Source organism: Onychostruthus taczanowskii, unplaced genomic scaffold, assembly GCF_017590055.1.
Source record: "Onychostruthus taczanowskii isolate IOZ18803 unplaced genomic scaffold, ASM1759005v1 scaffold108, whole genome shotgun sequence".
Lineage (NCBI taxonomy): Eukaryota > Metazoa > Chordata > Aves > Passeriformes > Passeridae > Onychostruthus > Onychostruthus taczanowskii.
The window spans coordinates 948,616-974,250 of NW_024497408.1; the positions used below are offsets into that span (position 1 = coordinate 948,616).

The window sequence follows — 25,635 nt, forward strand, 5'->3', positions numbered from 1 at the left end:
GCCACAGAGGGGTGAAGTGGCTGGTAGCAGTTTGCAAAAGCAATCAGTGAACACAGTGGATAGGGCCAGAATTAAATCCCACACAGGTTTTCAGGGGGAAAATCTGGTCTAGAAGAGCATCCAGAAGCCTGCCCCTGCTTTGGCCACGCCACTGGAAATCTGGGAAGAGTCTGAGAGCCCAGTGATGTAAGGCTGTGAGTTGAGTGCAGCAGTCAGAGCCCCTTGGTGTGAGCTGACTGTGGGTAAGGTCCTAACTCTGCTGAGGTGATAGTTCCTCTTTCTATGTTTAATGGAAGGAGTTCATTTTTGCTGTAGCTGGAAATTTCTGCCCAGACTGGCAGAAATTTCTGCAGCTGGCACTCTTTCTTTACATCCATTTTTTAGATAATCTTAGGAGAGTGTTGCAAGCAATAAACAAAGAATAGGCAGCTTTTGCAGGCAGTGGGGTGGAAGGTTTTCTCCACACCTTTGTATCTCAGTTGCCACTGTAGCCTGATGTGTTTTGGCTGATATTTCACAGTGCAGCTGCCCTGTATTCTGGGTCTGAATAGATTCTTGCTTCAGTTCACCATTGAGACAATACAGCAACTTGTGGCTGCCCCAGCCGGATGACTGTGGGTAAATCTACTAGTTATTCAAGAATGGGATACTAAGAAAAACAAGGAAAATTGCTTGAAGAATGAGATGAGATACAATAGCAAAGAAGCTGGCTTTGTGGTTAGTTTTCTTTTCATAGCAAGAAAATGACCTTCACTGACAAATACCCTTAACTCCCTGGATTTGGCTGTTTTTTAAGTAAATTTTGTAATTTGTTAATTTTCTTTTATTTTCTTCGTGTTAAATTATTTTATTTCAGCAGACCTTTTTGTGGAACGAAGGGCTGGCTTCTGGTCCACAATTGGTTTTAAAGTGGATTGGAGTTTGTCCCTAGTGGTACTTCAGTCCTGTTGGAATAAATATCCTCTTGTCTGAATGGAGCAAAGGCAGCAGTGGTTTGGCATGCCTGGAGTGCACATGAGTTTTTGTACCAGCTGAACAGTGCAGGCAGGCAGAGGCATGGTCACACCCTCGAATAAATGAGTTTAATTGCAGCAGAGCATCTTTGTGTCCAAATCAAACAGGAAATGCAGAAAAAAAAAGCAGGGGTCTCGCTATACATCTTCTCTCTCAAATGGTGCATGCAGGATCTTTCATGGTGGAGATGGGTGCCTCATGAGCTGCAAGCAGTGCTTGGCCCAAGACTCCCTAACCGTGGGCTTCAGTCGCAAATTCCTCGTGCCAGGGACGCATTGCTCCATGTGCAGAGTGCTTGCGTGGAGCACACGCCTCATCTCCCCTGCTCTCAGCATCACTGCTGCTCCAGCGAATGCTGTCAAAGGAGATGAACACAAGCAGGCGGCCTTGTTGGAAGAAGCCTCCTTAAAGGGAAATGAGGTCTTGTTCGACTGCAGTGCTGAATTTTTCAGCTATAAATTTTAGAGTGAGTATAACCCTCAGCCTGCAGAATTCCACTAATAAAGACAAGTGCTCCCCTATAAGAAAAATGTCTCATGGGTTTCCACATAAACACTGTTTCCCTGTGAAACATGAAATTGATGCAACAGTACTTGAATAAATCTCTCTTAGATATGCACAAGGTTTTACTGTTATGCTCTTCCTCTTTTCCTAGGGCGACATGTGAGTTCCAGCCCCAAATAATAAAGTGAGTTTGCATATGTCTTTAGAAAACCAAGTCCTGAGCCCTGGCCTCGTGTTCTTGAGCAGGTGCCCATTTATGTATTTATAGAGATTGGATATCAGTGAATAGAGTGTGAGGCTCTACTTGGCTACAGCTGTATTGCCCAGAATTTGGTGTAATGCCATATATTCTTTTTTAGTTTTTAATTAGCTATTGTGGAAATTGCCTTTCTGAAGAAAGCATGTGTTTCTATAATTTTTTTCCTTTTTCTTACTGTTTTTTTTTTAAAGAACTATGCTCCAGTAGGGGAGCAGTATGGTTGCCCAAGCAAACAGTCTGTATGTTTTGTCTTAGGAATCTAAGCATACAGATTTGATTAACTGTCTTTTAGCTTTATTATCCTTTCCAGTTCCTGCTTTGTTTCCACAGTGTTGCATCCCTGTCTGTAGGCACCCCAAGACATGCTGTTTATGACAGCTGACTGCTGGCATATCCCGTGGCTTTGCATTTGGTGTGCTTGGGAGTCCTTGAAATCCCAGTCCCAGTGCATGTTGGCATTACCCAGCTGTTATCCACAGATTATATTCAGGAGCTCCGTGAGTTTCTGTTGCAGAATCAAATGAAGAAATCCTGTGAGGATCTGAGGAGATGGATGGTGGATTAATGAAAACTTTGATAATCCTGTTAGGGTGGTAGCATGCGGAATGATACATGGTAGTGCTCTGGCAGTAGGAGCAATACATGACTGCAAAGCTGGAACTACACATGGTTTGAAATGCACTTCACCTTTTCTCAGGTAATGATCAGGTGTAAGAATATTCTTCCCACAGCTTCATATTCTCAATCTACATGTCAGTTCCTCCAAGAGTTTCTCACTGGGATTATGTAAACTAGAAGTTTAACACAAAATCAATGTGTAATAATGATATTTTATATTTAAAAAAATTAAACATTAATCATTTCTATATTTTGATCATCTATTGTATGGGAATCATGAGCACTTTGTTCTAGATTAGTGCTGCTCAGAGCAAGGTTGTAGCAACTCATCAAAGAACTACTGAAGGCCCTGGCCATCTCAGGACCATAAATAAACACTTAAAACAGCATGAGCTCTGGCAGTGTCCTGAATGGGAATATGCAACATCAACAAATGGCATTAAAGAAGGAAATCCCTGCTGTAGAGTTAAGTGGATAGTGAGTCAGCAGAAGACAACCAAAAATATGTGTCAAAATGCATGTGAGAGAAGTTAGTTATGTCAGGACTTCTTAGGAAAGCTCATGAAGAAGGGACTATAATTACAATTGGCTTGGTGAAAGAGGATTAAAAGGGGAGAACTGACAGTTAAATTGCAGCTGCTTAGAAAAATACTTCTCTTGAGATACATTGTAACAGTGTGAGAAGTGGGAGCATTACATCAGATGCACAAAAGATTTTTGCAGAATGTCTGGGCGCAGCCCTCTGCAGTTCCCCAGGGTCCTTGCTGAAACCGTAGTTTGACACCTTGAGTATCACCATGGATGCACTGGAAAGTAGATGCAGAGACCAAGTGTGGGAGATGTTGTTTGCCTTTCAAATAGGAAAAAAGTGATGGTGATGATGCTCCCCAGTAAGCATGGAAGTGGTATGAATTGCTGTAATTGCCGTGATTCAGAGCTGGGCAGTTCCAGATGCAGGAGAATAATCTTATTTTACAGTCAGTAGGCAGGATATGGAAAATTATGGGCCCTGCATAGCTGTATCTTGGCTGTCTTCCACATCGGTAGTATTTTGCATTGCTGTGTGTGCTGTTAACACCTTGGTATATATGAACAGTGTGGTCACAATATTGCTGCTTGGGGAACTATAACTTCGAACTGGGTAAAATTTATGCTTGTGATTTCCACTGAAAAAGAGGGGTATTTGGGTTTTGGTTGTTTTCTTTTTTCTGATAGAAGATGATTAATTAGAGTAGAAAGGCAGGAAGATAAAAGGGGTATATGTCTTGTTCACCTATGCGGTTGGCATACTTGCTTTTTAGTTGTATGGTGTTAGAACAGGATGTGAAAGTATTACAGAAGATAGCTGAGAAAGAGGTTTCCACATATTAGTACTGCAGCCTCCAAAGATGTCCAACAAACCTGGCAGTGGCGTTGCTGCCACATTGAGGGGGAGGCCCTGGACATCAACATTTCAGTAGCTCTGACATGCAAATTGGGATCACAGCATTTTATCTCCGCTCACACCTGTAATTAAAAGGCAGCTTGAATGAAAATGGAAATGCAAAACACTACAATAAAAACAGGCTGCTCAACTAAAAGAACTTTTAATTACCAATAAGTTTAGTGGGCCTTTAATAGATTTTTTACTCTGTTCAGTTTTTCTCCTGCAGGTGTCTAAGGTTGAACGAACACATTATTAATTACCATGGACACCATCAAGCAGCCTGTGAAGACATCTTCACAGTTACTCTCATTCCTGTTTGAAGCATTCCTGGAATACAAACCTTATAGTCTAGCCCTTTTTAATGCTTTTCCTGCAGCAAAGAGCAAACCCTTCAAAAATCTTTGCAGCAGTTACTTCACATTTTAATATTCCTCGGTCCTAGACATCATGCAGCCCGTGGTCTGTGTGGAATTGTGGTAACTTACGAATGATTGAAGAAGATGATATGCAGGAAAACCTTATTCCCTTCATGGAATCCTGTATCACCTTTCAAGAACTGCTGTTTAAATGTGTTTCTGTATTAATGTGAAAAGTCTCAGGTGTGGCCAGCATATGGTTTGGCTGGGGAGTGTAAGTGCAATCCCATCTGCAAACAGTAATTACAACTCTGTCAGAAGATCTTAAATGGCATAAATTGTCCATAGTTTCAGCTTCCTTGACCACATGAGCTAAAATGCTGGGGTGTGAGCTACTGAGCAGTGGCGTAAATGACTTTCTGGTTATTTTCTAATGTGATTTTTCACATGTAATAGAAGGGATTTTGGCCAAGTGGAGCTTTGGCAAGACACTGTGGCAGTAACCTTCCAAACTGCCAAATGAGTTTTGACAGGGCTTGTCTGGCAAATCTACAGTGTCTTTTCAGGCTGGTGACATGAGTAGATTTCAGGTTGAGCAAATTAGCTGACAAAATGGATTTTGAAGGTTGCTGTGTTACACTGAGAGGTCTCTGTCATGGACAAAAGAAGTGACAAATAGCCTTCCTTGAAACAAATGCCAGCCACAAACTGTAAATCAGCCAGCAGGGAGGTATAGCTACTGGAGAGTCTAATTTCTCTCCTGAGAGAAAGAATGTCACATTAAGAAAGCTGAAGTTTGATCTTCCACAGGCCACTTGGACTCTAACGTTGGCACATGAAGCAGTTGTCGAGCTTTGTGGTTTCTTGGTTTGGTTGGGTTTTTTTAAATTGTGAAAAGTTAAAGCCCCTGCTGGCAAAGCCTGTCCTAGTGTGCACTTTGTCCTTCAGCTCTTTTTATTCCATCAAATGCCTGACTTTCACCTCTTCTTTCAGGCTTTCTCTTTAGTTCAGAATAACTGCAGCTGCCCTTTAGTCAGTGACTGTCAGAGTGAGCTGAACTGTTCTGCCCCTCCTGTAGCACCATGGGCTCTTCCTGTGATGAATGTGATGCATTCAACTGAAGCATAGGTTGGAGTTACTGAAAGCCCACTTTTAAATGTCAGAGCAATGTAAACTGTTATATTTTCAGTAAATAATTCCAAAATTCTCCTTACTGTTGGCAGCTGCTTTGAGAGTGAAGGAATGTCTTGGATGTAGTTACACTGTCAGGGTTTGATTAGTTCAGCTTAGCCAATCAACTATGTAATACTTCTTATCTGTGGAGCAGTTATTTAGTTAACTGGCCACATGTTTTGTCTTGTAACTTTTTTAATGTCCAGCTAAACCTGTGAGAGTTAGAGTAGCACTTCATTTACTGGCATTTTAAATTGTTTAGATACACTGAAGTGGAAGATAAGCTAAATGTTACTTCTGTCCAAGAGAATCTTTGTAGAGGTGAGTGGTTCGCTGGAAGTGGCAGTAAGAGACCCATAAAGGTGTAACCTTAATGTGGTTAACACCTCTGCTAGGATGTCAGGAGTTTTTTTATTGTAGTGAAACTCTGAGAGGATGGGAACATCTTTCTTGCAGCTGAAAAGATAATTAGTTCTGAATTACTATGCTTTTAGTGAGTACATTGCACTGCTGAAATGTGAGTTGCTGCCTGCAGAAGAGGATCACCTGTGCTGCACTGGTCATTCTGCATCAGCTTCTGTTGATGGGTCTCCATGTGAACTCCATTCCTGAAATAATTATTGCTTCACCACTGAAGCACGTCACGCTCCTGAGAGAAAATATGTGATATTTATGCAGCACTTGGGTTTTAACTGTTTGTGTAACTCACAGACCAAAAACTGTAGGTTGCCTACAAAGGTTCATTGGCAGCAATCTTCTTTTGTGTTAGGGTTGTAAAGCAGGGTTAGCGTTATTAGGGTTATTTCATTTGTTTCATGTAACTTACTGAGAAAGCTATAAAGGACAGGAAAAGATTCTTCTGACAGTTCCAGAGAACACATTACTGGGGATGGTAAGTAGTTTTCTCCATTGCTTATTTGCTAGTGGAGAAATGCTTGGCTGAACAAGGGCCAGAAGTGGAAGTGGTAATCATTAAACAAGCAAATCCACCAGTTGTGCTCTCCAAAAAAAATCATGAGAGAACATACTTCCCAGTCCTGAGAGGTGCCAAGTCCCCTGTGCAGAGGGCGGGGGTTATACTTGCTGCTGTGGGATGAGGGTGCTCAGCACCTAACAGAATCTCACTTGATCAAGTGCAGAATTTGTGCTTCTGGGCATGGGAACTGGGATCTGCAAATTTCGCCCCTATCTGCAGAGCTATTCAGACACAACATTATGAATGTCCAGAAGAGCAGATAGTGGTTAACTGTTTTTAAAAATGGGTCAGAAGTTTCCATTGTTCCCCTGAGGTTTTTTTGAGTCATATTCCTTTCTGTTCCAGCAGCTGAGAAAGTAACGCTCCAAATTAGTCACTTTGGTTAATTTGTAGATTCTCTCTAGTCAATGGATTACCTAGGAAACAAAAATTTTGTTATGTGTCAATTGCCATTGTTTGGTTTTTTTTTTTTTCTTTCTTTTTAGGTGAACATGTTTGTGGAAGGATTCCATGATGCTATTCTTCTTTATGCTCTAGCTTTACAGGAAGTTCTGAAGATTGGTTTCAGTAAGAAAGATGGGGAAAAAATTGTTCAGCAAACACGGAACAGAACATATGAAGGTAAGAGTTAATATGGAATTCCAGCCTTCAGAGTCAAAAAACTTCAGGTCTTTGTTCTGTGCAAAGTAAGGACCCATGCTTATTTCACTCCTAAGAGAGAGGAAGGCAAGCATATAAAACTATGTGCATCTTAAAGTCTGGCTCACAAATTTCACCAGTCTTTTTTTTGCATCAGCTGTCGAGGTCTTGACTCAGTTCAAAAATCTCTTAACAATTTCATGACCTTCACTGATGTTTTAAAGAAATACCAATAATTTTCTCAGGCTCCTTTTTTGTTTTTGAAAAGATTACAGCTGCTCGCTTTGCTCATGTTCATCTATTAGCTCTCAGATTACCTCATTTTTTCCATTTCACTTTTTTATCTTGAAAGCCTGGGAATGGATAGAAGCAAGCAGGTGCCAGGGTTGGGGTTATTTTGTGTTTCTCAATGGGATTCCTTTGGGCCCTAGAAAGATTTCTCCCAGCCACCTTTCAGGAGCTATGTGTGTTGTCTCAGAGGCAGCAGCTGAACACTACTGTGCCTTTCTGTGCCTTGTCCTCAAGGCTGCAAATCTGCAGTGCATCTGGCACTTTTGTGTCACCTTGCTGACGCAGGGCAATGCAGGTGCTTTTGCCAGGTAAGAATTGTAATAGAGAAACTGAAGATTATTGGTTTCATCTGTCATCTCTTAAAATATTTCCATCCATCTCGTATGATAGTCCCATCATTTGATGTAGGACTGGCAGGATTTCTTGTGGAAATGCCTGAGAGAAGGAAACATTTCCCCTAGATAAAAAAGTGAATGATTCATCTTAATGTGTAAGAAAAAGCCCAGAAGCCAGCTTCTCAGCTCTAAGAACATATTGGACATAGTAGGAAGACAAGAAGGGCAGCAGCTCCAAACCAATTTTCTGTTCTCAAATTATGGTGTGAACATGAGGCAAAAGAATACTCAGGGCAGCTTAAGGGAACAATTAAGCACTTTAAAGCAAGGGATTGCTTTAAATTATGCTGATTGCAGTCATCCCATAAGCAGCTCTGCACCATCTGTAGGTTGTGCTCGCATCCCACTATATCTCTTCATAGCTATGGCTCCCCAAAATGCTCTGTTTTAAAAGGGAGGGAGTCTGGTGTCTAAGGATTTGCCTCTTTTTTTGTTTGTGCTGTGGATGAGCAGATGCCCCAGAACAGCCTGTGTTTGCTCCTGTTCCTGTGCTCCAGGAAGCCTCCAACTGGTGTGCCCATGCATCCTTTGTAGTACCGTGGGCTGCATGGTTGATTCTCACACCTTGCTTGTAAAACCTGGCAGGAGGGAACAATGTTGTCTTTTCCCATTTGTGAAAACCAGATTGCTGCTGGTGGCTGACCTGTTCCACCTATTCTGAAAATGTAGCTGAGTTGGGCTACAGCTGAGGGGGCAGCTGGTCAAAATTCTTGTAAGTCATTTGCCTTTTCCTCCCTGTGGCAGTACTTTGCTGGACACAAAATTGGTGTTGAAAGAGGCCTTTAACTCAGGGTTTTGCAATCGAGTCCCTTAAGGAAGATGATGTCACTGTATTTGCCTGTGAGCCCCTCTTTGCAGTGGATGCAGCATTACAAACTATGGCTCAAGCACACCCATCAGGTTCTGCTGCAGGACTGTAATTCCTGTAAGCTTTGTAATTCCCTTCGACTTTTGCAGGCCTTGATGATGAGAACTCCAGTTTCACTAATGACATTCATTTAACTTCTGACATATAGATATCTGATTGTCTTGGCACCTCATTTTACAGCCTGCTCTGATTTATCAGGACTCCCAACAGAATGTAGATGCTGCTTCCTGCAGAATTCCATCTGCCTGACACAGCTGCACAGACATTATGGGCTTAGGAGAGGATAAGGCTGAGGTGATCTCTTAGTGAGGATTTCTTAGTGATTGGGTTGCTAAAGAAAACATGGTATAACTTCAGGGCACATCTGGTGGAGAATATTTGCTATTCATGGGCATTTCCTCTGAAAAAGTAGCAAAATCTTTTGTATGTAGGTATCTCACATAAAAAAAACCCAGAAAGTTGAGATACAATCATTCCACCTTCATGCAAATGCAATTCTTCATTAAGGTAGTTTCAAAATTTCCTGCCTCAGTTTCTTGAGGAAATCACAGGAAATGGCAACTTTTAAAATTCGTATTTCTGATTCAGATGAAAAATTGAGAAATTAATCTTTTACGACTGAAAAAAAAATCCTGTAGGAAATCCAGGTTTCAATTTTGATACCTCTTCACAAAAGCAGAGTTATGGTTTTCTTAGGTCACAAAAGTATCTGTTCCAATTAGTGCCTCCTCTCAGATCCAGAATCCAAATTGATGTGTGAGCAAGGGCATCACAGTTCTTCAGAGTGGCCTCTTCTTTCAGTGTCTCATTTATTGAATTGACAACAGCTTGGTTACTGTGTTGTTGTAAAGAAATAGGTGCTTGACAATAATCTTTGATTACCACTACATGTTTTGAAAATCACAGCAAGCTGAAATATTGCTGACGTCACCAAATCTGAATAGATAGAGAATAAATGGAGGTGTGTTAAGTCTGTTGCACACTCACTATCACTGGGCACATTGGGGGAAATTTATACTCTGTATATCTGACCTCTCTTTTCTCATTGACTGTCACTGCAAGCCTGAATCTCCACGGCTTTCTGCCTGGCCTAGGCATGTGGTTGGTGTAAGGTGGATGTACAATGATGCCTGTTTGCCTTGCATAGGTGTAATTGGCTGTGTTTGGTGTCAGGCAGTGGGGGATCACGTTTGAGAATATCTGAGGTGAAAAAGTGTATCAGCAGTCTTAAGATGTCTTCACCATAGTTCATTAGTAATGTTTGATGGCTTTTAAGAACAACCTGTTTGACTTACACATTGAGAATTTGAAGCCAAGCTTTTTGCACACAAGGACATATGTTTAAATTAGATTGAATCCAAGGATGTGTTAATTTCCCATGACAGATCAAACAAGTTGCCCCAGTGAGGCTGTGCAGTGTCCATCTTTGGAGATTTTGGAGAGCAGATAAAACCTTGAGCGTTCTCCTGGGTGACTCTGCTCTGAGCTGGAGGTTGGGCTCAAGATCTTCAAAGGCCCTTCAAACTTGACATATCCTATGAATCAGTGAGTCCCAGTTTCACCAAAGTTTTCTAGAAATTGTAAAACAGAAATGGAATGGGGCTCTACAAATATAAACCAAACGGCACGTATTGTGTAGTTAATCTTAAGTCTATGAATGCGGGGCTTAATGCATTTGTAGTGCACATGGTGCCCCTTGTCCATGCCATCTCCAGTATTCCATTGGGTGGAATCAGCATTGGACTGGTTATATGGGTGCAGCAGCCCCTTCAGCCTGTGGGATCTACCTCTCTTGCCTCTGTGTCCGCATGAACTGGACTCTCTTTAATGAGGCATCATCAGGTATTTCAGGATTAGGCTCTCTGTAAATAATTCGCGCTAAATGTATTTGTGTTTTGGTCTTACATGCTCATTTTTGGATTAGATTTTTCTCACATATTCTCCAGTTTCACATGTTTAATATTTAAAAAGGAGAAATGTTAAGAATTCAGGAATGCAGACACCGAGATGAAATTACAATTTCTTCTGGAATGCCAACAAAAATGCAGGGAGACTGATGAGATTTCCTGTCCTATGTTTTCATGGTTTGCTTGGAAAGGCTCAGTATTTTAACTAATTAATCTTCTGATTCCTCACATGCCATTCTTTAGGTATTGCAGGGCAGGTGTCCATTGATGCCAATGGGGACAGATATGGGGATTTCTCTGTGATTGGAATGACAGACCCGGAGGCAGGCACACAGGAGGTAAGGAAACAAACACGATTGCAATTGGCCACTGATGAAGTAATTGAGTGTAAAGTAACATGATATCATCTCTTTACTTGGAGGCTTAATCTTATCAACTTAAAGACCAAATCCTTTCTGTAAAATAGCTATCTTGAAGTAGTTATAACAAGTTTTTTTAAACTTCCTTCTTTTCTTTAACAATACAACTTCACATGATGCTAGCCTTTAACTAAAGAGTGAATTCTCACAAGCTGGCTAAGCACCGCTAATTTTGATATGGGAAATTATTGTTTAAAAATGAGCAAGACTCTTTATTCATTGTTGGGAAGAAAGATTAATCTTACAGCAACAGTGATGCACAAATTGTCCTGATGTATTAACACAGCAAGTACAGGTATTTAAATCTTACTCTGTGGTCAGACCTTGCCTGGCCTTGTTTGTCAGGCAGGCATTCCTGAGTGCCTTCTTTTCAGCGTTTAAGAAACATTTTAATCAGATGGCTCCATATATACCAGATAGTTTATTCCACTAAATGTAGAGGGATTGGAAGAGATGGATTGTGAAAAAGTCTGTGAGAAACAGCACCAGCTGCACACAGAGAATAGCATGTCTGGGCTGAGTTTATTAATGCATGCAGTGCCCTAAGTCCAGCTGCAGTGGATGCTTTTGTTAGTTGCAAAATCAGCATTAGCCTCAGCTTTGCTGGTTGCCCTAATTTCAACAAGCTCAAACAAAAAGTAGCATTATCTGAGCTGGACATTTCAATGTGTGGTTTTGAGTCCAGTGAAGTTACATTGTTCTTGGTACTGCAGCAGAGAAAAAAAATCAAGGAGCCCTTTTAAAAGTGTGAGGATGTCTTGTATGTTGTAATGTGTAAAAGTGATGTAAAAACTACACTGCAGTCACTGCAGTAAACTGCAGACACTCCCAGGGGTAATGGGAGTACAAAATGGTTGGGATAACTTTGGTGTGAACAATCTGTGTTTCTTTGTTTGCTCAGCCCAGTTGCTTTTTATCACATTCATCAATTTAATTTCCCTCTCTTACCATTCCTTCCATTGCTCTTTCACTTGCAATTTAAACTACTTTTTTTTTTTAATGTTCTTAAATTCTTTTAACTTATTGTGAAATTTCCCTCTGCTTTATTAGGTACATAAATATACATGCAATTAACATTTTACACGTGATTACTTACTACTTTTGTCTGCCATATAATTTCTACCTTCATGCCTCACTCTAAAAACATTGTTTCTTTGATAACTTGTTCTATTCATCTGGATGATTTTTTCTGTGTACAAGAATGTTTCTCAGCTGAGCTGTGACAGACAGATGGGTGTTTGGGCAGAGCTGTTTTCCCAGCTCTATTCACAGAGCTTAAACTAGAAGAAAACCTGGATTTCCTAGTTTGACCTGTGCTATATTAGACACAGGCAGGTTTCTTAACCTTTATGGAGCCCTGTAGTTTACACGTGACTAAAGCTCATGCTGTAACAGGCATTTATTTTTGGTTTGGAGACACTGAAAGGACAGGGATTGCCTTGCTGGTGCCCTCAATGTTTGTTCCACAGATCAACCACTCGTGCTCTTCAAAAATCTGTGTCCTACTTCTGATCTGAATCCATGTGGCTCCTGTTTATAGCTTTTTGTTCTGAACCCTTTCTGCTTATTTTCTTATTTAGTAAGTTGTGCTAGTAGAGGACTCACTCACTCCTGCTTGATAAATTAAACAATCTCTTAATAAATAATCTGATGCCTGTGAATGGTCTCTATTTTTTCCAGTTTACTGGATTTGCCTTAATTTTTGGACAAATGTTGAACACATTTTTTCTTCAAAGGATTTATATTCGAGAGAAATAAGTGTCTTTATTTAGTGTAAAATATACCTTTGTGTATTTAACCAGAGCAAACATTCTTTAAAGTCACTGGCTTCAAAATGAAGTCCAGGTGAAAGATTTGAAGAGGCTATGCATGAATTCTAAACCTAGTGTATTAATATCTGGGTTTTATCTGTGGGAAGACAAATAGATCTATTGATGTGCTTCTGCTATTGCTTCTGACCACTTCACTCTCACAGTATATGGTCCTGCTGCTGTACATAGGTGTTTTCAGGCATATTGCTGCAGTAGATTCGGCATAGGTTATCTAGAAACTGCTGAAGACAGGGCTGAAATTCTGAAGTGCTTCTATGATTTGGTATGAAAAAATCCAGCCTCTCACCCACAGCACCCCCAAGTCCTTCTGGGCAGGGCTGCTCTGGGTCTGTTCATGCCCAAACAGGATTCATGTCTACCTGAAGCTGGGTGGCAATCCTGAGCACTCAACTCTCTATGGAGCAAATGAACAAAAGCCCAGGGAGAGTAGGAGAAATATTCAGAAGGTTAAAAAGCTAGTGTAAATTTGATTTATATAGAAGAGAAGCCTGAGGGCAGAATCAGATAAAAGCCTGTGATTATGAAAAGCCGTGTTTCAGAATGGAAGGGTTTCTATGACCACTGACAATTTGGTAACTAGTGATGGATAACTGCAAAAAAAGAATTTTATTTTACATGCTAGGGAAACAACTGTCAGTAAGGCTAGCGAAGTTCCACAATAATTGGTGCAGAAATTGTTAAGTCTCCATCTTTGAAGGCTTTCATGAACAGATTAGATAAACATCTGTCAGGAATGCTTTTGTTCAGCTGATTTTGCCCTAGGGCAGGGCACGAAGTACATAACCTCCCACAGACCCCTTCAGCCCTCTTCTCTGACATTCAACATCATGCCGCAGCAGTCGAGTGAGTGATGCTTCTCTCCTGTTTGTTTCACTTCCCTAGGTGGATAGGAAAATCTTTTCATCCCTTTCTTGTTTTGCATAGGTGATCGGGGACTACTATGGAAAGCAGGGGCGGTTTGAAATTCGATCGAATGTGAAGTACCCGTGGAACCACGGCAGGCTGCGCCTAGATGAAAGCCGAGTTTCAGAGCACACGAACAATACACCGTGTAAATCATGTAAGTTTAGTGACTTAATGCTTCTGCACCAGCTCCAAAGAGGAGAATCCATGAGTTTCTGCAACATAATGTTCAGCATATTAACTTGTTCAGCACAGTTGTGCAGCTGAGACATGGTGATAGACTCTCTCCCAACTGCTTGGGAGGTTTGTACGTAGTACATGATCTGAATCACTTCCCTGAATTTAAACATTACAGTAATCATGCACAGGCCAGAGCCCTGGAGTTTTTAGGTCTTTGCAGGAGCCTTCTAGTCAGAAAGAGGGATGTAACTGAAACCCCAGCAGAGAACAATCGCACTGATAATTAGCAGCTGTGCCAGTGGGAGCAGCATTCTCCCAGTGCAGAATGATTTTCAGTTTATGAGAAGGCACTGTAAGGGGCTCAGTAGGCTGAGGAGAGGTGATGACAGTTGAATGGGGTGACATCTGTGAATTCAGAAGGCTGAGACTACCCTCCAAAGGGCAGGTATCCATTCTTTCCAGCACACTTGACATCAGACCGTGTTGTAGTGAGTAGGACACTGTGCAGAGATTGGAGTAGGAGGATACTGATGCTTCAGGGACAAAAGGTGGTCTTAACTTTTCACAGGAGACAAATTTCTAGTCCTGCAGTGAAAAGGTAACTCCAGCCTGATAACTCTTGATCCCTTGAAAAACTGGTGTGAACACAGACTATCTGCTTCAGTGCAGTGTAGCTATGCACCTTCTTCTTTTGTACAGACAGAATCCCCTCAAAGAGTCAAGGATGAAGGAAAAGGAGGGAGCAGTTTGATTTCCTTCTCTGTTCCTTTCCACAAAGCCAGGTGGGAATGGAAGTGGGAGTAGACTACATGCACATGAAAATGCCATTGTTCTTCCCTGCACTTCCCAGAGACAGTCCCTGTTTGGGCTCCCCTTCAGCCACTGTATCCCTATTCTGCCTCTGTTGAGATTTGAAGCAAGTCAAAAGTCATATGGCTTTAACTTGAAACATATCTTCAGGAAATTAGAAAAAATTGAGGAACTGTTGGATAATCATAGTCATTTTAATAAACCTGGGTGATAAGGGGTTATGATTCTAATCTAGGTAAGATGAGCTTGTTTCTGTTACAGTGACTCAAGGCATATTCGGTGCTGATGCCCATTATGTGCATCATGTAACCATGGTCAGTGTTATGGTTCAGACCAAGCTGCCCAGGATGGTTACCTAACAGTATTCCCTTGTATCACATCTCCAGAATTGTGCCTTCATCTGATACTGATTTGGGGGCTTTTTCAGCCCCAAGGAAAGCAAGGACAAAAAGTAAACATGCAGACACTGGAACAGGTTCCCATGGAGTCCCAAGCTCTGAAAGGCTTTAGTTATTATCTATTTTCACTAATTTCCTAATTGTGTGTATTTTTCAATACATGAGTGCAGATAGTTCTCAATATAAACCCTGATTGTTTATTTTTCCCCTTTTCAAGCAGGTGGTCTAGGAGAATCAGCAGTTACAGGAATAGTTGTGGGCGCCTTGCTTGGAGCAGGATTGCTAATGGCTTTTTACTTCTTCAGGTAAGTCCAATTAATTGAAAGTTCTGTAAACTTTTTATTCGTCATCCAGACTTGTCAGCTCTTGGCAGAACATCCTTGATGTGAGACATAGAGACACCATAATTGCGTGTGGTAACATTTTCACCAGAGACAGTGAACACACTTTGATTGTCTTTTGTGTTTATTCAAATAATTCTATTGACTTGGGTATTCATCCTGTAACTACTTACATCCCCAAGTAAGTAATGGAACTCATGGAAGTAATTCCAGTGAGTTCCAGACATTCACAGTTGCTTTAGTAAAGTGCCCTGGCCTTGAAAGCTGCCTTTGTTTGCTGCTCCATGCCAGCACAGTTGTGCAGGCTGTGATCTGCAAGAGATTTATATCATTTGCCTGGTATTGAATGGAATTGTACTGCAGAACAGAAAGAGATTTCTGTTTTGGTGTAAGAGAGCATTTGGATTCTAAATCTGTGCATTTAACTTAATAAGCTGAGGTCAGTGCAGGGTGATCAGTGTTTTATTTGTGTTTAAGTTAAATAATTCTTACACTGTTAGTCAGCAAATGTAGAGTCTTGATAATTGATCCTCTACTGATGGAATAAATTATATAACATGTTATACATGTTCAGCATCTTATGTATAAGGACTAATTTATCCTCCTGCTATGGAAAAGCCAGATAAGAGACTAGAATTAGCCTCTGCATACAAGAATAAAATAATTCTATCAATTAAAAAACAGCTGTTTATAAAAATGTTAACAAAATAAAACAAGCAAAGCTTGCTTCAATTCATCAGGACATTTCAGGGTTTCAAAGAACCAAGCTTATTGATCAGGTACTTGCAACTGAAATTCTGCAGGGTGATTTTATTCTTGCATATGTTCAGTGCTTATACAGTGTGTTTTTTGGGTTTGAGATACAATTAAGTTGTCTTGGACTGAATAAAGATTACCTTTAAGAGAAAAAGAGAATAAAAATCTGTCTTTATATTTTAGTTTTAAGAGGTTCTTGCATCTTACACAGATTCTTGACCAGAGATGACAGTTAGGTGTGGGTTGTAGCGTTGCTGATATTGGGAAGGAATTGCTGTATAAGGACAAGAAATAAAAGAACAAATATCCTGGTCTGCTATAAAGCTATGCAAAGTATCCCTGTAAGAAGAGAACTTAAACTCTTTAAACTCATCTGACACAAAGATTTGGATTGGAAATCCATGTGAGCAAAGGTGGGTGTCTGTAGAAGTAGATGTAATACACCTGAACTCAACACCCATTCATTTTATGTATGGTCAGAGGGGAGAAATGAGCACTTTTGTTCTGTGCAGTTCGTGTCATCTTCAGGTAAAAGCTAAACCAGGTCTGTTAGAAGTGCCTGTTTCTCTGTTTTCTGAAGCAAGTGCAGGTGCTGTCAGATGGATATGTTGGAGACGTCTAAAGATCTGTGGGTGAATTTCACTCTGGAGATCTTATTGCAATTGCTCAAAGCAGGAGCAGGGACAACCTCCTTATACCACCACTAGAATAAATATTTGAAACCTAACAAACCAGGGTGCATGGGTCAGATTTTCAGAAAATGTACATTTAGCATTTGTGTGCCTGAAGTAATTTGTACTTGCAGCTTCTGTAGCTTTTAAACTGTAAATATACCCTTATGATTACCTTTCATTTGGACCTGTAATTGTCACACATGAGTATACAAATACCGTTTTGAGTGTGCATGCAAACAGTTAAAGGGTCTGGGGAGTAGTTCTGACACAAAACTTTGACCAGATTTTAATTTAAACACTTGTATATCTAAAGCCTGGACCAGTCCTTGTGCAAGAGCTACTGTGCATGCTCTGACCCATGTAAGCGTCTGACTTCAAAAGACATAAAGAAATTAAACAACGCAGGTTTTTCAAGTTATTTTGGAGCTTACTGGTACAGACACAAGTATTGAAGGAGTATTTTCAGAACTTTTAGGTTGCCACTTTCTATTCAGCCATGTTGCTTGATTCAAAACCTTGGTGTTGTAAAAATCTTTCTTCCATTGTTGCATACCTACGTGTGACTCCTGCTACTTGTACTGGTGGAACAGGGCTTTCCTTGGCATACAAGGTTTTTGCCATGCATCTCCTCCAGCAGTGCAAGCACATGGGGCTGGACTAATGCCTTTCTGAAAAATTTGTCCTGAAACTGAGAAGCCTAAATGTATAAAATGTAAATGTGAATCATCTGATGGTTTTTGGGGGGAGGTTTGGGTACTAAAGGGGAAACTAAAAGGCAGTCAGAGGGTTTGTTTGACATGCAAAGCACAGAAGAATTCTTCAAAAGGCCCTAGAGGAAGACACACAGGAAGAGCTGTGTCTGATACATGAGCATTTGTGTTTATTTCTTATCTGTCTTCTACATCCCTCTTCTTAATTCATCATGTTACCTCCTCTGACATTACAAACATAGTAGCTTTCTCAGAGGAAAATGGGAAGATTAGTTAGTTAATACACAGTTTCAGTGAGAAACGCAGCTGAATAGTCAGATCTGTTGTTTGAACTCTGCAGAAAGTTCCCCCCCACCCAGCATACTGAAAAGAAAATTGGCTTTGATCAATATAAAGCAGTGAAGTAACACAGTTCACATACACTTCACAAAAACTCCTAATCACTTAGATCAGAAATTTTCAAAGAAGCAAATGTCCATGCCTTAGTGCTTTGAGACTGCCATGTAGAAATTAACAGGCATTCTTGAGCCTGGGTAAAATGTTCTGAGGCAAACTACTTTAATCTTTGACCAGGGTTTCACATTCTGCCACGTTTCATTTTTCAAATGGCACCCAGCTGTCCCCTACAGGCATTCTTCATAAGGGAAGTCTGTTAGCCTGTAGTTGGAGAGGGATTTCTCATTCTGTTCCTCTCCTTTCATGCAGAAAGAAATACAGAATAACTATTGAGAGACGAACTCAACAGGAGGACTGTAACATGGGGAAACATCGGCAGTTACGTGAAGACTCCATTAGATCTCATTTTTCTGCTGCATAAAGAAGAAGATGAAAAGGAATCCCATTCTTCCTAGGGAAAAGAAAGAATTAGAGAAAAGGACACAACCAAAGACATCAGTGTAAAAAGAAGAGGCTCTTGAAGAACTCACTCTTTAAGCAGTAATTTTGTCTTAATTTCTTTCAGAAACTCAGGAATGATTTACTAATCACGTTATGCCGCATGGCCTTTCATCTCATGAGAAAAGAAAATCATGCAGTTTGATGTTATAGGATGTACTTAATATGTAAAGACAGTATTTCCTATATATTAAGGCTAGCAGATCTTGGTTTAGTTGATGGGGAATGCCTGATTTTGTTCCTTTTTTTTTGTTTTTTTTTTTAGCTTCTACCACCTCCTTCCATATTTGCATCTCACCCATGGGTATCAAATATGGTTTCAGAGACAGAGGTGCTGGTTGCTGTCAAAAGGAAAAAAGGGATTGGTTTGGGGTATGATCCTCCATCACTGAATCACTGACATTGATAACAGGGGATATGAAAGTTGGTGTACGGGCCTTAGTTCTGGGAGAGAACTGGCACTTGGTTCTAATTAATTCCTCTGAGAAAGTCAGGCAGGTGGAAGCACACAAACCATTCTTTCCTTGTTTGTGTGGCGTCACAATCCAAAGCACTTTTTCTCCCTCTTAGCTGGTGGGACTTAGGAAAAACTCCAGTGAAGGATGAGGAGTTTCACACATGTGAAATAGAGACAGAGAAGACAATCAGGTCTCTGGAGAGGCCTGATTAATTTCTCAGTCTCATATGTGCTTTGCCACACTCTATTCAGTCCACTGTCATGACTTTTCAGCGGGGCAGATGTAGTCCATGTCAAGTCTGCTCCTGTTCCTAGTGAAGTCAATGGCAAAATCCCATTAACTTCAGTGAGCACAGGACTGCATCCATAACTGTAAATATGAAAGTGTTTGTATAGCTGATGCAATTCAAAAGGGGATTTTTTTTGTGTGTATAAAAATGACATTCCATGCAACCATTTTATTTTTTAGGATATTTTTAATCTTGTATTTTTCTATTAAAGTATCTATTTTTGCTTTGGTAGGATTAAAAATTAAGGAAGAGGATGTTTTGAAGACATATTTTGTATGATAGGAGTAATATGCAGGGAAAGTTAACAGCTGTAAATACATTTCAGAACCAGTATTTAGGGGAGGAGAAATGACTTTGTGGATGGTAATAGACTTTTTGCCCAACTTTTTTCTCCAGTCATGTGCAACATTCAAATAGTTACTTAAATAACACAAATGCAGTTATTGAATTGCCTGTGTGATGATCACCCTGATGCTGTAAATAATGCATTTTTCACATGTTAAACAGTCCCATAGAAGTCAGTGAGATTTAACTATCCATGTGTATAGAATTAAACACCCATGGAACTACCTTCAGGAATCACGTGTTAAACACTATTTGAGGCTGACTTTAATCCTGCTGCCATCAGTACCCTGGAAATTTTGCCATTCATTGTACCAGGAGAAATCTGAATCTGTGTCGAATTAGCTACTGACAGGTTATTTTATACTAGACACAGGAGAGCTTTGCGCTTTCTAGTCAACAAATGGAAATGAACCATATTTACTGCAAATGTGGGTGAAGAAGATCCATAAAAGTATTGTCAGTGGGAAATCAGAACTATGACTATGATCCTAAGAGTCCGTTAAATATTTTAGTTTATTCTATTTTGATTTCATAAACAGAGCTTTCTGGTCTCAGCAGTTTTAGCCAGACTTGAAAGTTAATCTCAAAACTGGCTCTGAAACCTGATTTTTATAAAACTTCCAGGCCCTGAAAGTCAGTTGGCCAGACTACCAACACTGAGAAACCACTTTGGGATACCTGGGAGTGAAGAGCAAGAACTCGCTGTGTCTGCTTTCTGCCACCTTTTATTTGTTGTTGGACATGGGTTTTTCCCTTATATTTAAATTTATTCTTAGCATACGGAGGGTTCATCACCTGCCCTTGTGATATACTGTCCTATGTCCCAGGCAGCCAGAGGGCAAAGCTTCCTGACTGTCAGGGCAGTTCCACTACAGGAAATTGATTTCCAGCATCCGTGTCCCAGTCTGGGCCTGTGTGACCTCTACAAAGGTGCTTTAGCCAAAGCATCACCAATCAGTGGACAGTTTTCTCAAGTATTCTCCTTATTTCATGGGCACCAGAAGTAGGCTAGAGCAGCAGTCATACTGATATGGACTTGGGGAGGAAAAAAAGACTTCCTGATTAATTTCTGGATTTTCCCCAAGCAGCTGAGTTTGTTTAGCCCCACTGGCCATGTTTAAAGTTTGGGATTTTTTTTAGATAGTTTTGATCTACTTCTGGTTTTGCAAATATGCCTTTCAGTATTTTGACTTTCTTTTACCCTTTTGACTACTCTGCCACAGAAAAAAGTCAAGGAAAATTTTTAAATGTGTAGAGAAAAGAGGGTATGATTTGAAGCATAAGACTTTTTTTGAAATTATTTTTGTTGTGACTTGCTTTGCAGTATGAACTAGTATTCAAACAGTGGCTAGGTTGGAATCAAGACAATTGTGTAAATGTGCATTCTTCCTGTGCCATGCACAGCTGAGTCACACCAGAAGATGGGAGATCTGGCTGGGACAAAAAATTCTCATGACAGTTTATGTGTTATGTCATTTTATGATACCTATAAAAAAAGTATAGTGAAAGGTCACTTTTAAAAAGAATATTAATTCTAATGCTTTAAAACCTTTTTGTAGAGTTTTAAATCATGACCTCAGGAAGTGTTTCTATGAGGTGTCTGTTGGTGGGGTGCTGACCTAGGCTTACCCAGAACTGTGCATCTCAGCACCTCCCAAGAAAGGTGAGCCTTCTTTGCACCTTAGAGCATTTTAGATCAATGAGCTTTAATGTTTGCAAATTGATGCACACAAATGTATGTGTTTTTCCCATGGAAGTGTGGAGATCATTTAAGACATTTCACATAAGTAGATTCCTTCATAGCATAAATAAACTTACTCTTCTTAGCTGCCTTTCACAGGCCTCTTGCTAATAGTTCCCAAGTCTTCCACGGAGCATAGATCAGAAGCTGCCTTGAGTTTAGATTATTCAGCAGAGAGATTCTTTACTGGCTAATGCACTTTTCCTTTCTGGTTCATCTGCATTAGCTCAATGCCACAATGTTTAGGCTCCGAACTCTTTAAGGGAATGTCTAATCAAAATAATAATAATTGATCCTCAAAAGAGATTTCAAAACCTACATTTTTGGCTTCAACAAATGGCCCGTATTACAAACATACATCTGTATTACAGAGAAGCACAAGGAGACCCTTGACTCAGCTCAGCACTTCAGAACACACTTAGAATATGCTCAACTTCAGCTTCTAAGTGCTTTGCTCACTTGGGACCAAAGGGTATGATCCTGCCTGTGGCTGAACCAAAGGGAGATTTGCCATATGCTTGAATTTAAGAAAGGCTGGCTGTGTAGGCCATATTTGTTGCTAATTCTTACAGTTGTGCCTGTTAAATTGGAATTTAACTAGTGGATTCATACTCTGTTTGTTAAAGTTTGACAAATTCTCCTAATTTTGTATTTATTGAAATTACTGAATGGTGGTCAGCTTAATATCTGATTCACCTCAGAATACTCTTCCTGAGGGTTCTATGGACAGTTTTCCTGTCTTTTTGCCCTCATAACTTCAACACCCAGGCTTCTACTGCAAGTGACAAAGTTGAAGCAGAACTTCGAAAGTATCTTTATTTAGTTTCCTGAAACCCACAGCTTCAGAGTCAGATGTCTAGGTGCTTTGTCCTGGGCAACTGATAGTTCTGAAACTATTGTTTATGGACAGTTTGTGTGTTCTGAGTTGTCTGTGACTATCACCAACACCAGTTCCTGCTGTAGTGTGCTTCATTGAAGACCACACCTAGCTGAGCTTTGAAAACATTCAGTCTTTGCTAAAACTTGTGATTGAGTGTGATTGAGAGCACTTTGGAAGATTGTGACCAGAATTCAGTTTATTAAAGGTGTGTATTAATTAATTTCTGAAAATAAACCATGTTGATCTATTTTCAATTTGTTCTTAAGCTATGTGCCATTGCATTATTGGAAGCATTTTGTTCGGGTTTTTCAGTGGAGAGTAATTAAGGTGTAACTAATGCTTTGAAAACATTTCTGCTGGACGAAATAAAGAGTGTTCTCCCTGACAACAAGTTTTACTGAGAGGTTGATCTCTGATTCATTTTTTGGCTTAGAAATACAATCACACATTAAACTGACGAAAAACCCCTCTTACTGATTCAGTGGAAGTAAATTTGACACCTCAATGAGTGTCTGCAGACTTGAAGCAGTTCAGAGTAAGTTTCTCAGCTCTGCAGTAGAGCAGGCTGCATCAGCCTTAGCTGACCTTGGCTCCAGTGATGTTTTCACCTCATGAATGCCATAATGCTCCTGGAAAGCCAAGAATAGACATCAAAGACAGGAAGCTAATAGTCCTGGTCATAAATTTCTTTGGCAATTCAGTCCACCTTTTCTGGAGCTCAAGACAGTTCCACATCCTTCACTGCCCTCCTACGTGCTTCAGAGTGTAGCCATGTGGCCATTCTGGTTCTTTCAGTAAAGCAGTTAAGATTATTTTTCCTTGTTTTCTCCAAGAGCCAAGTGAATTACTTTAATTACTTTTTGTTTCCCCACTGTCTTTTGTCTAGGTTCAGAATTACTTTGAAAAGAAGGCAGCCATTTTCTATTATTTAGTCAGAAATGCTCCTTCCCCACTGAGAGTGTTGGCTTTTAGGTAATTCCAGACATGGTTCATTGCTGAGCACTGCTCAGCTGTCAACATACCTTGTGGTGTCAACACACCATGGCCATGCCAGCCACTATCAGAATTGTAGACCTAGAATTACCTGTTGAGGTTTTTTAAATCCTTATTGTTATTGCTATAAAATGATGTCAAGTCTAGGAACCACCTTCCCCACAGCAGGGCACATGGGAACAGATATCTCAGTTTCTAATGGAATATTAGGTTTTCTGTTGATTAGCAACATGCAATAGTAACTCGCCTCACAACAGTGAGCTGCAAAGGGGCAAATTTCAAAGTGCATGTTTTGTAGGAGTCTTATTTAGCCCTTTTTAGAAACAAAGAAACACAGGTATTGCTCTTGGAATGCACTTTTCAGGACATGCTGGGAAAAGTTCTGCTTTCAGATATGTTGTGTACCACCTCTCTTCCCCACCTTTCCTTCTCACTGTTGAAAGCACAAAAAGATTTGTGTGCATGTGAAAACTTCCAAGGGGAAGAAATGGAAGAATTTGCACTGTGCATATCCCTGCTTAGAGGCAGAAATTACTTCAGATGGCTTGAGGGCTTAATTGTTTTCCATTCTCAGATACCTTTTAACATTGAGCTCTGAGACTGATGAAAAATGATTGTTGAAATTAAAACAAATAGCTGTTTGTGAGAGACATCAGACCTGGCTGTCTGCAGGGTCAGCAAGCTGTGCAGCAGACATTAATGGTGTAATGTCTTTTCTAGAGAATAAAAACAGAAAGCCTGAGCACTGTGGTTTGTCCCAGTGAAGCCTTAAGTCTGTCATAAGTGCAGCTCCCCCTTTATCTCATGCAAAGAGGAAGAAAGGAAAAAGGTTAATGTTGGACTTTTTATGGAGTTACTGCTGTTTTTGATCAAGAAGATAAGGCTGCCACAGTTTTGAGTCTTTCTTGGGTTAATGTTCAATTGTGTCCAGTGTATCACTATATAGACTTTTATTTTGCAATTACTTTTCCCATAATTTACCTTTTAGAAGATCCTAACTGACATAAAACAAATTTACAGCATAAAATACTAGCAAAAAGGAGAGACAATTTCCTCAAAATCTCTCACTAGCTACTAAATTAATATTCTGCATCAAAGACGAATTACTCTGAACAATCTGACACTGTTACAGTTTGTATGTTAAGCTATATTCACAAATGTTAGGTGGATTCATTAGATAAAAAATCTTGGAAAGGTTAAAATCCACTCTATGTGAACTGTTCCTTGGTGTTTCTGTCACATGAATCTTTCTAGAGGACACCTGAGCAACAAAAAGTTACCAAAATCGATATTTAAAAAAAAAACCCAACAACTTATTTTAGGGGTTTCTTTTGTAATGTCAACTGGTATGCACAGGGAACACACAATTCTGCCCCCCATGCCCCATCTACAGAGTTTTCTCTGATGTTGTGCATTAGCAGCAGGCACAAGAAGCACAGCTGTGTTGCTTTCTTCCTGGGGTGGTCTGGAGTTCTCTTTCAGAAAAGAGAGTCTTTACTGGCCAGATCTGAAAGTGCTGAGAAAATTGGACAGGCAGGATGAAGGCAATGGATAGAATTGCTGTGTTTCTTGTGCATAGGGTATAACAATCAAAAACTAACAGGACTCAGGATAGACACTTCCTGGACAGGAACTTTGTCCCCTTTTTTACAGTGATGCTGTTCCCTATTAATGGAAAAATACTGGACTAAGAGAAACCTAGTGCCAATTGAGCAGAAAACAAATGGAATGCTGCACAGTATATTGTACTGATGTAAGTAGAACTATCTGCATATAATGTGACTTTATTTATTGTTGTTTTTGTGTAGAGGAGAGTGCGTATTCATGACTGTGGATATAACCTTTGTTTGTTTGTGTAATGTATTTTATTTCTTCTATGACTTAGTCCTTTAAAATATCTACATTCACTGGTGTCCTTTGACTTTTTATTCTGTGCATTTTCTTTCACACATTTTAAAAATGCAAGAATATCACATAACCTAAATTGTAATAAAATGTTTCCATTAAAGACATAGGAATATGTTATCACCTGTTTCTATTGTGTCTTTTGTCATCTATTTACTACATCCATGGTCTGTTTCACATAAGAGGGTAGGGTACTGTCAGATGGTACAGAGTCAATAACAGGAGGGTTATTCTTGGTCTAAGAAACTCTATAAACCACTGATTTTAATAATGCTTAGCAACAGATTAAATCAGGAATCAATCTAACCTTTTCTTGGGAAAAAATCTCCCCCATTGCATTTTAAGATCTGGGAAAGGTTTTAGTCAGTGAACTCCAAATGAACTTTGAATATTTTTGTATTTATTCTCAATTGTCTAGAAATGCAAGCAATTATGAACCAAAATATTGAAATGCATTGAAACTTTAATTAGCAAGCATTAACTTTTATAGCCTGCAGAGGGGCAAAACTTATATATTTCACTAAGCTACAAGTTCATTTCTTAGCAGCAATCTTATCAAATTTGGGGAATTTTGATTTCCTGTGTTATTAAATACAGTCTTCACATTATCCTGTTTTGTCTAGCCTTCTGCTTTCTGTGTGCATGTGTCTGTTGGAGCAATGTTGCCAGATTTAAGATCTG

The 25,635-nt window shown here is 39.9% G+C and overlaps 1 protein-coding gene across 2 annotated transcripts in view; it reads left to right on the forward strand.

The window, feature by feature from the left end:
• Window positions 1-25,071, forward strand: part of NPR3 (natriuretic peptide receptor 3) — a 44,250-nt gene extending 19,179 nt beyond the window's left edge. Inside the window, exons 4-8 of one of the 2 annotated variants that reach the window (XM_041419524.1) lie at window positions 6,812-6,947; window positions 10,670-10,764; window positions 13,602-13,737; window positions 15,186-15,273; window positions 18,155-25,071. In XM_041419524.1, the coding sequence (XP_041275458.1) occupies window positions 6,812-6,947; window positions 10,670-10,764; window positions 13,602-13,737; window positions 15,186-15,273; window positions 18,155-18,266 (567 nt within the window). In that variant the 3' untranslated portion in view covers window positions 18,267-25,071. The remainder of the gene's footprint in view (window positions 1-6,811; window positions 6,948-10,669; window positions 10,765-13,601; window positions 13,738-15,185; window positions 15,274-18,154) is intronic. The other variant, XM_041419533.1, reaches the window with a different exon arrangement.
• Window positions 25,072-25,635: the final 564 nt, after the last annotated feature.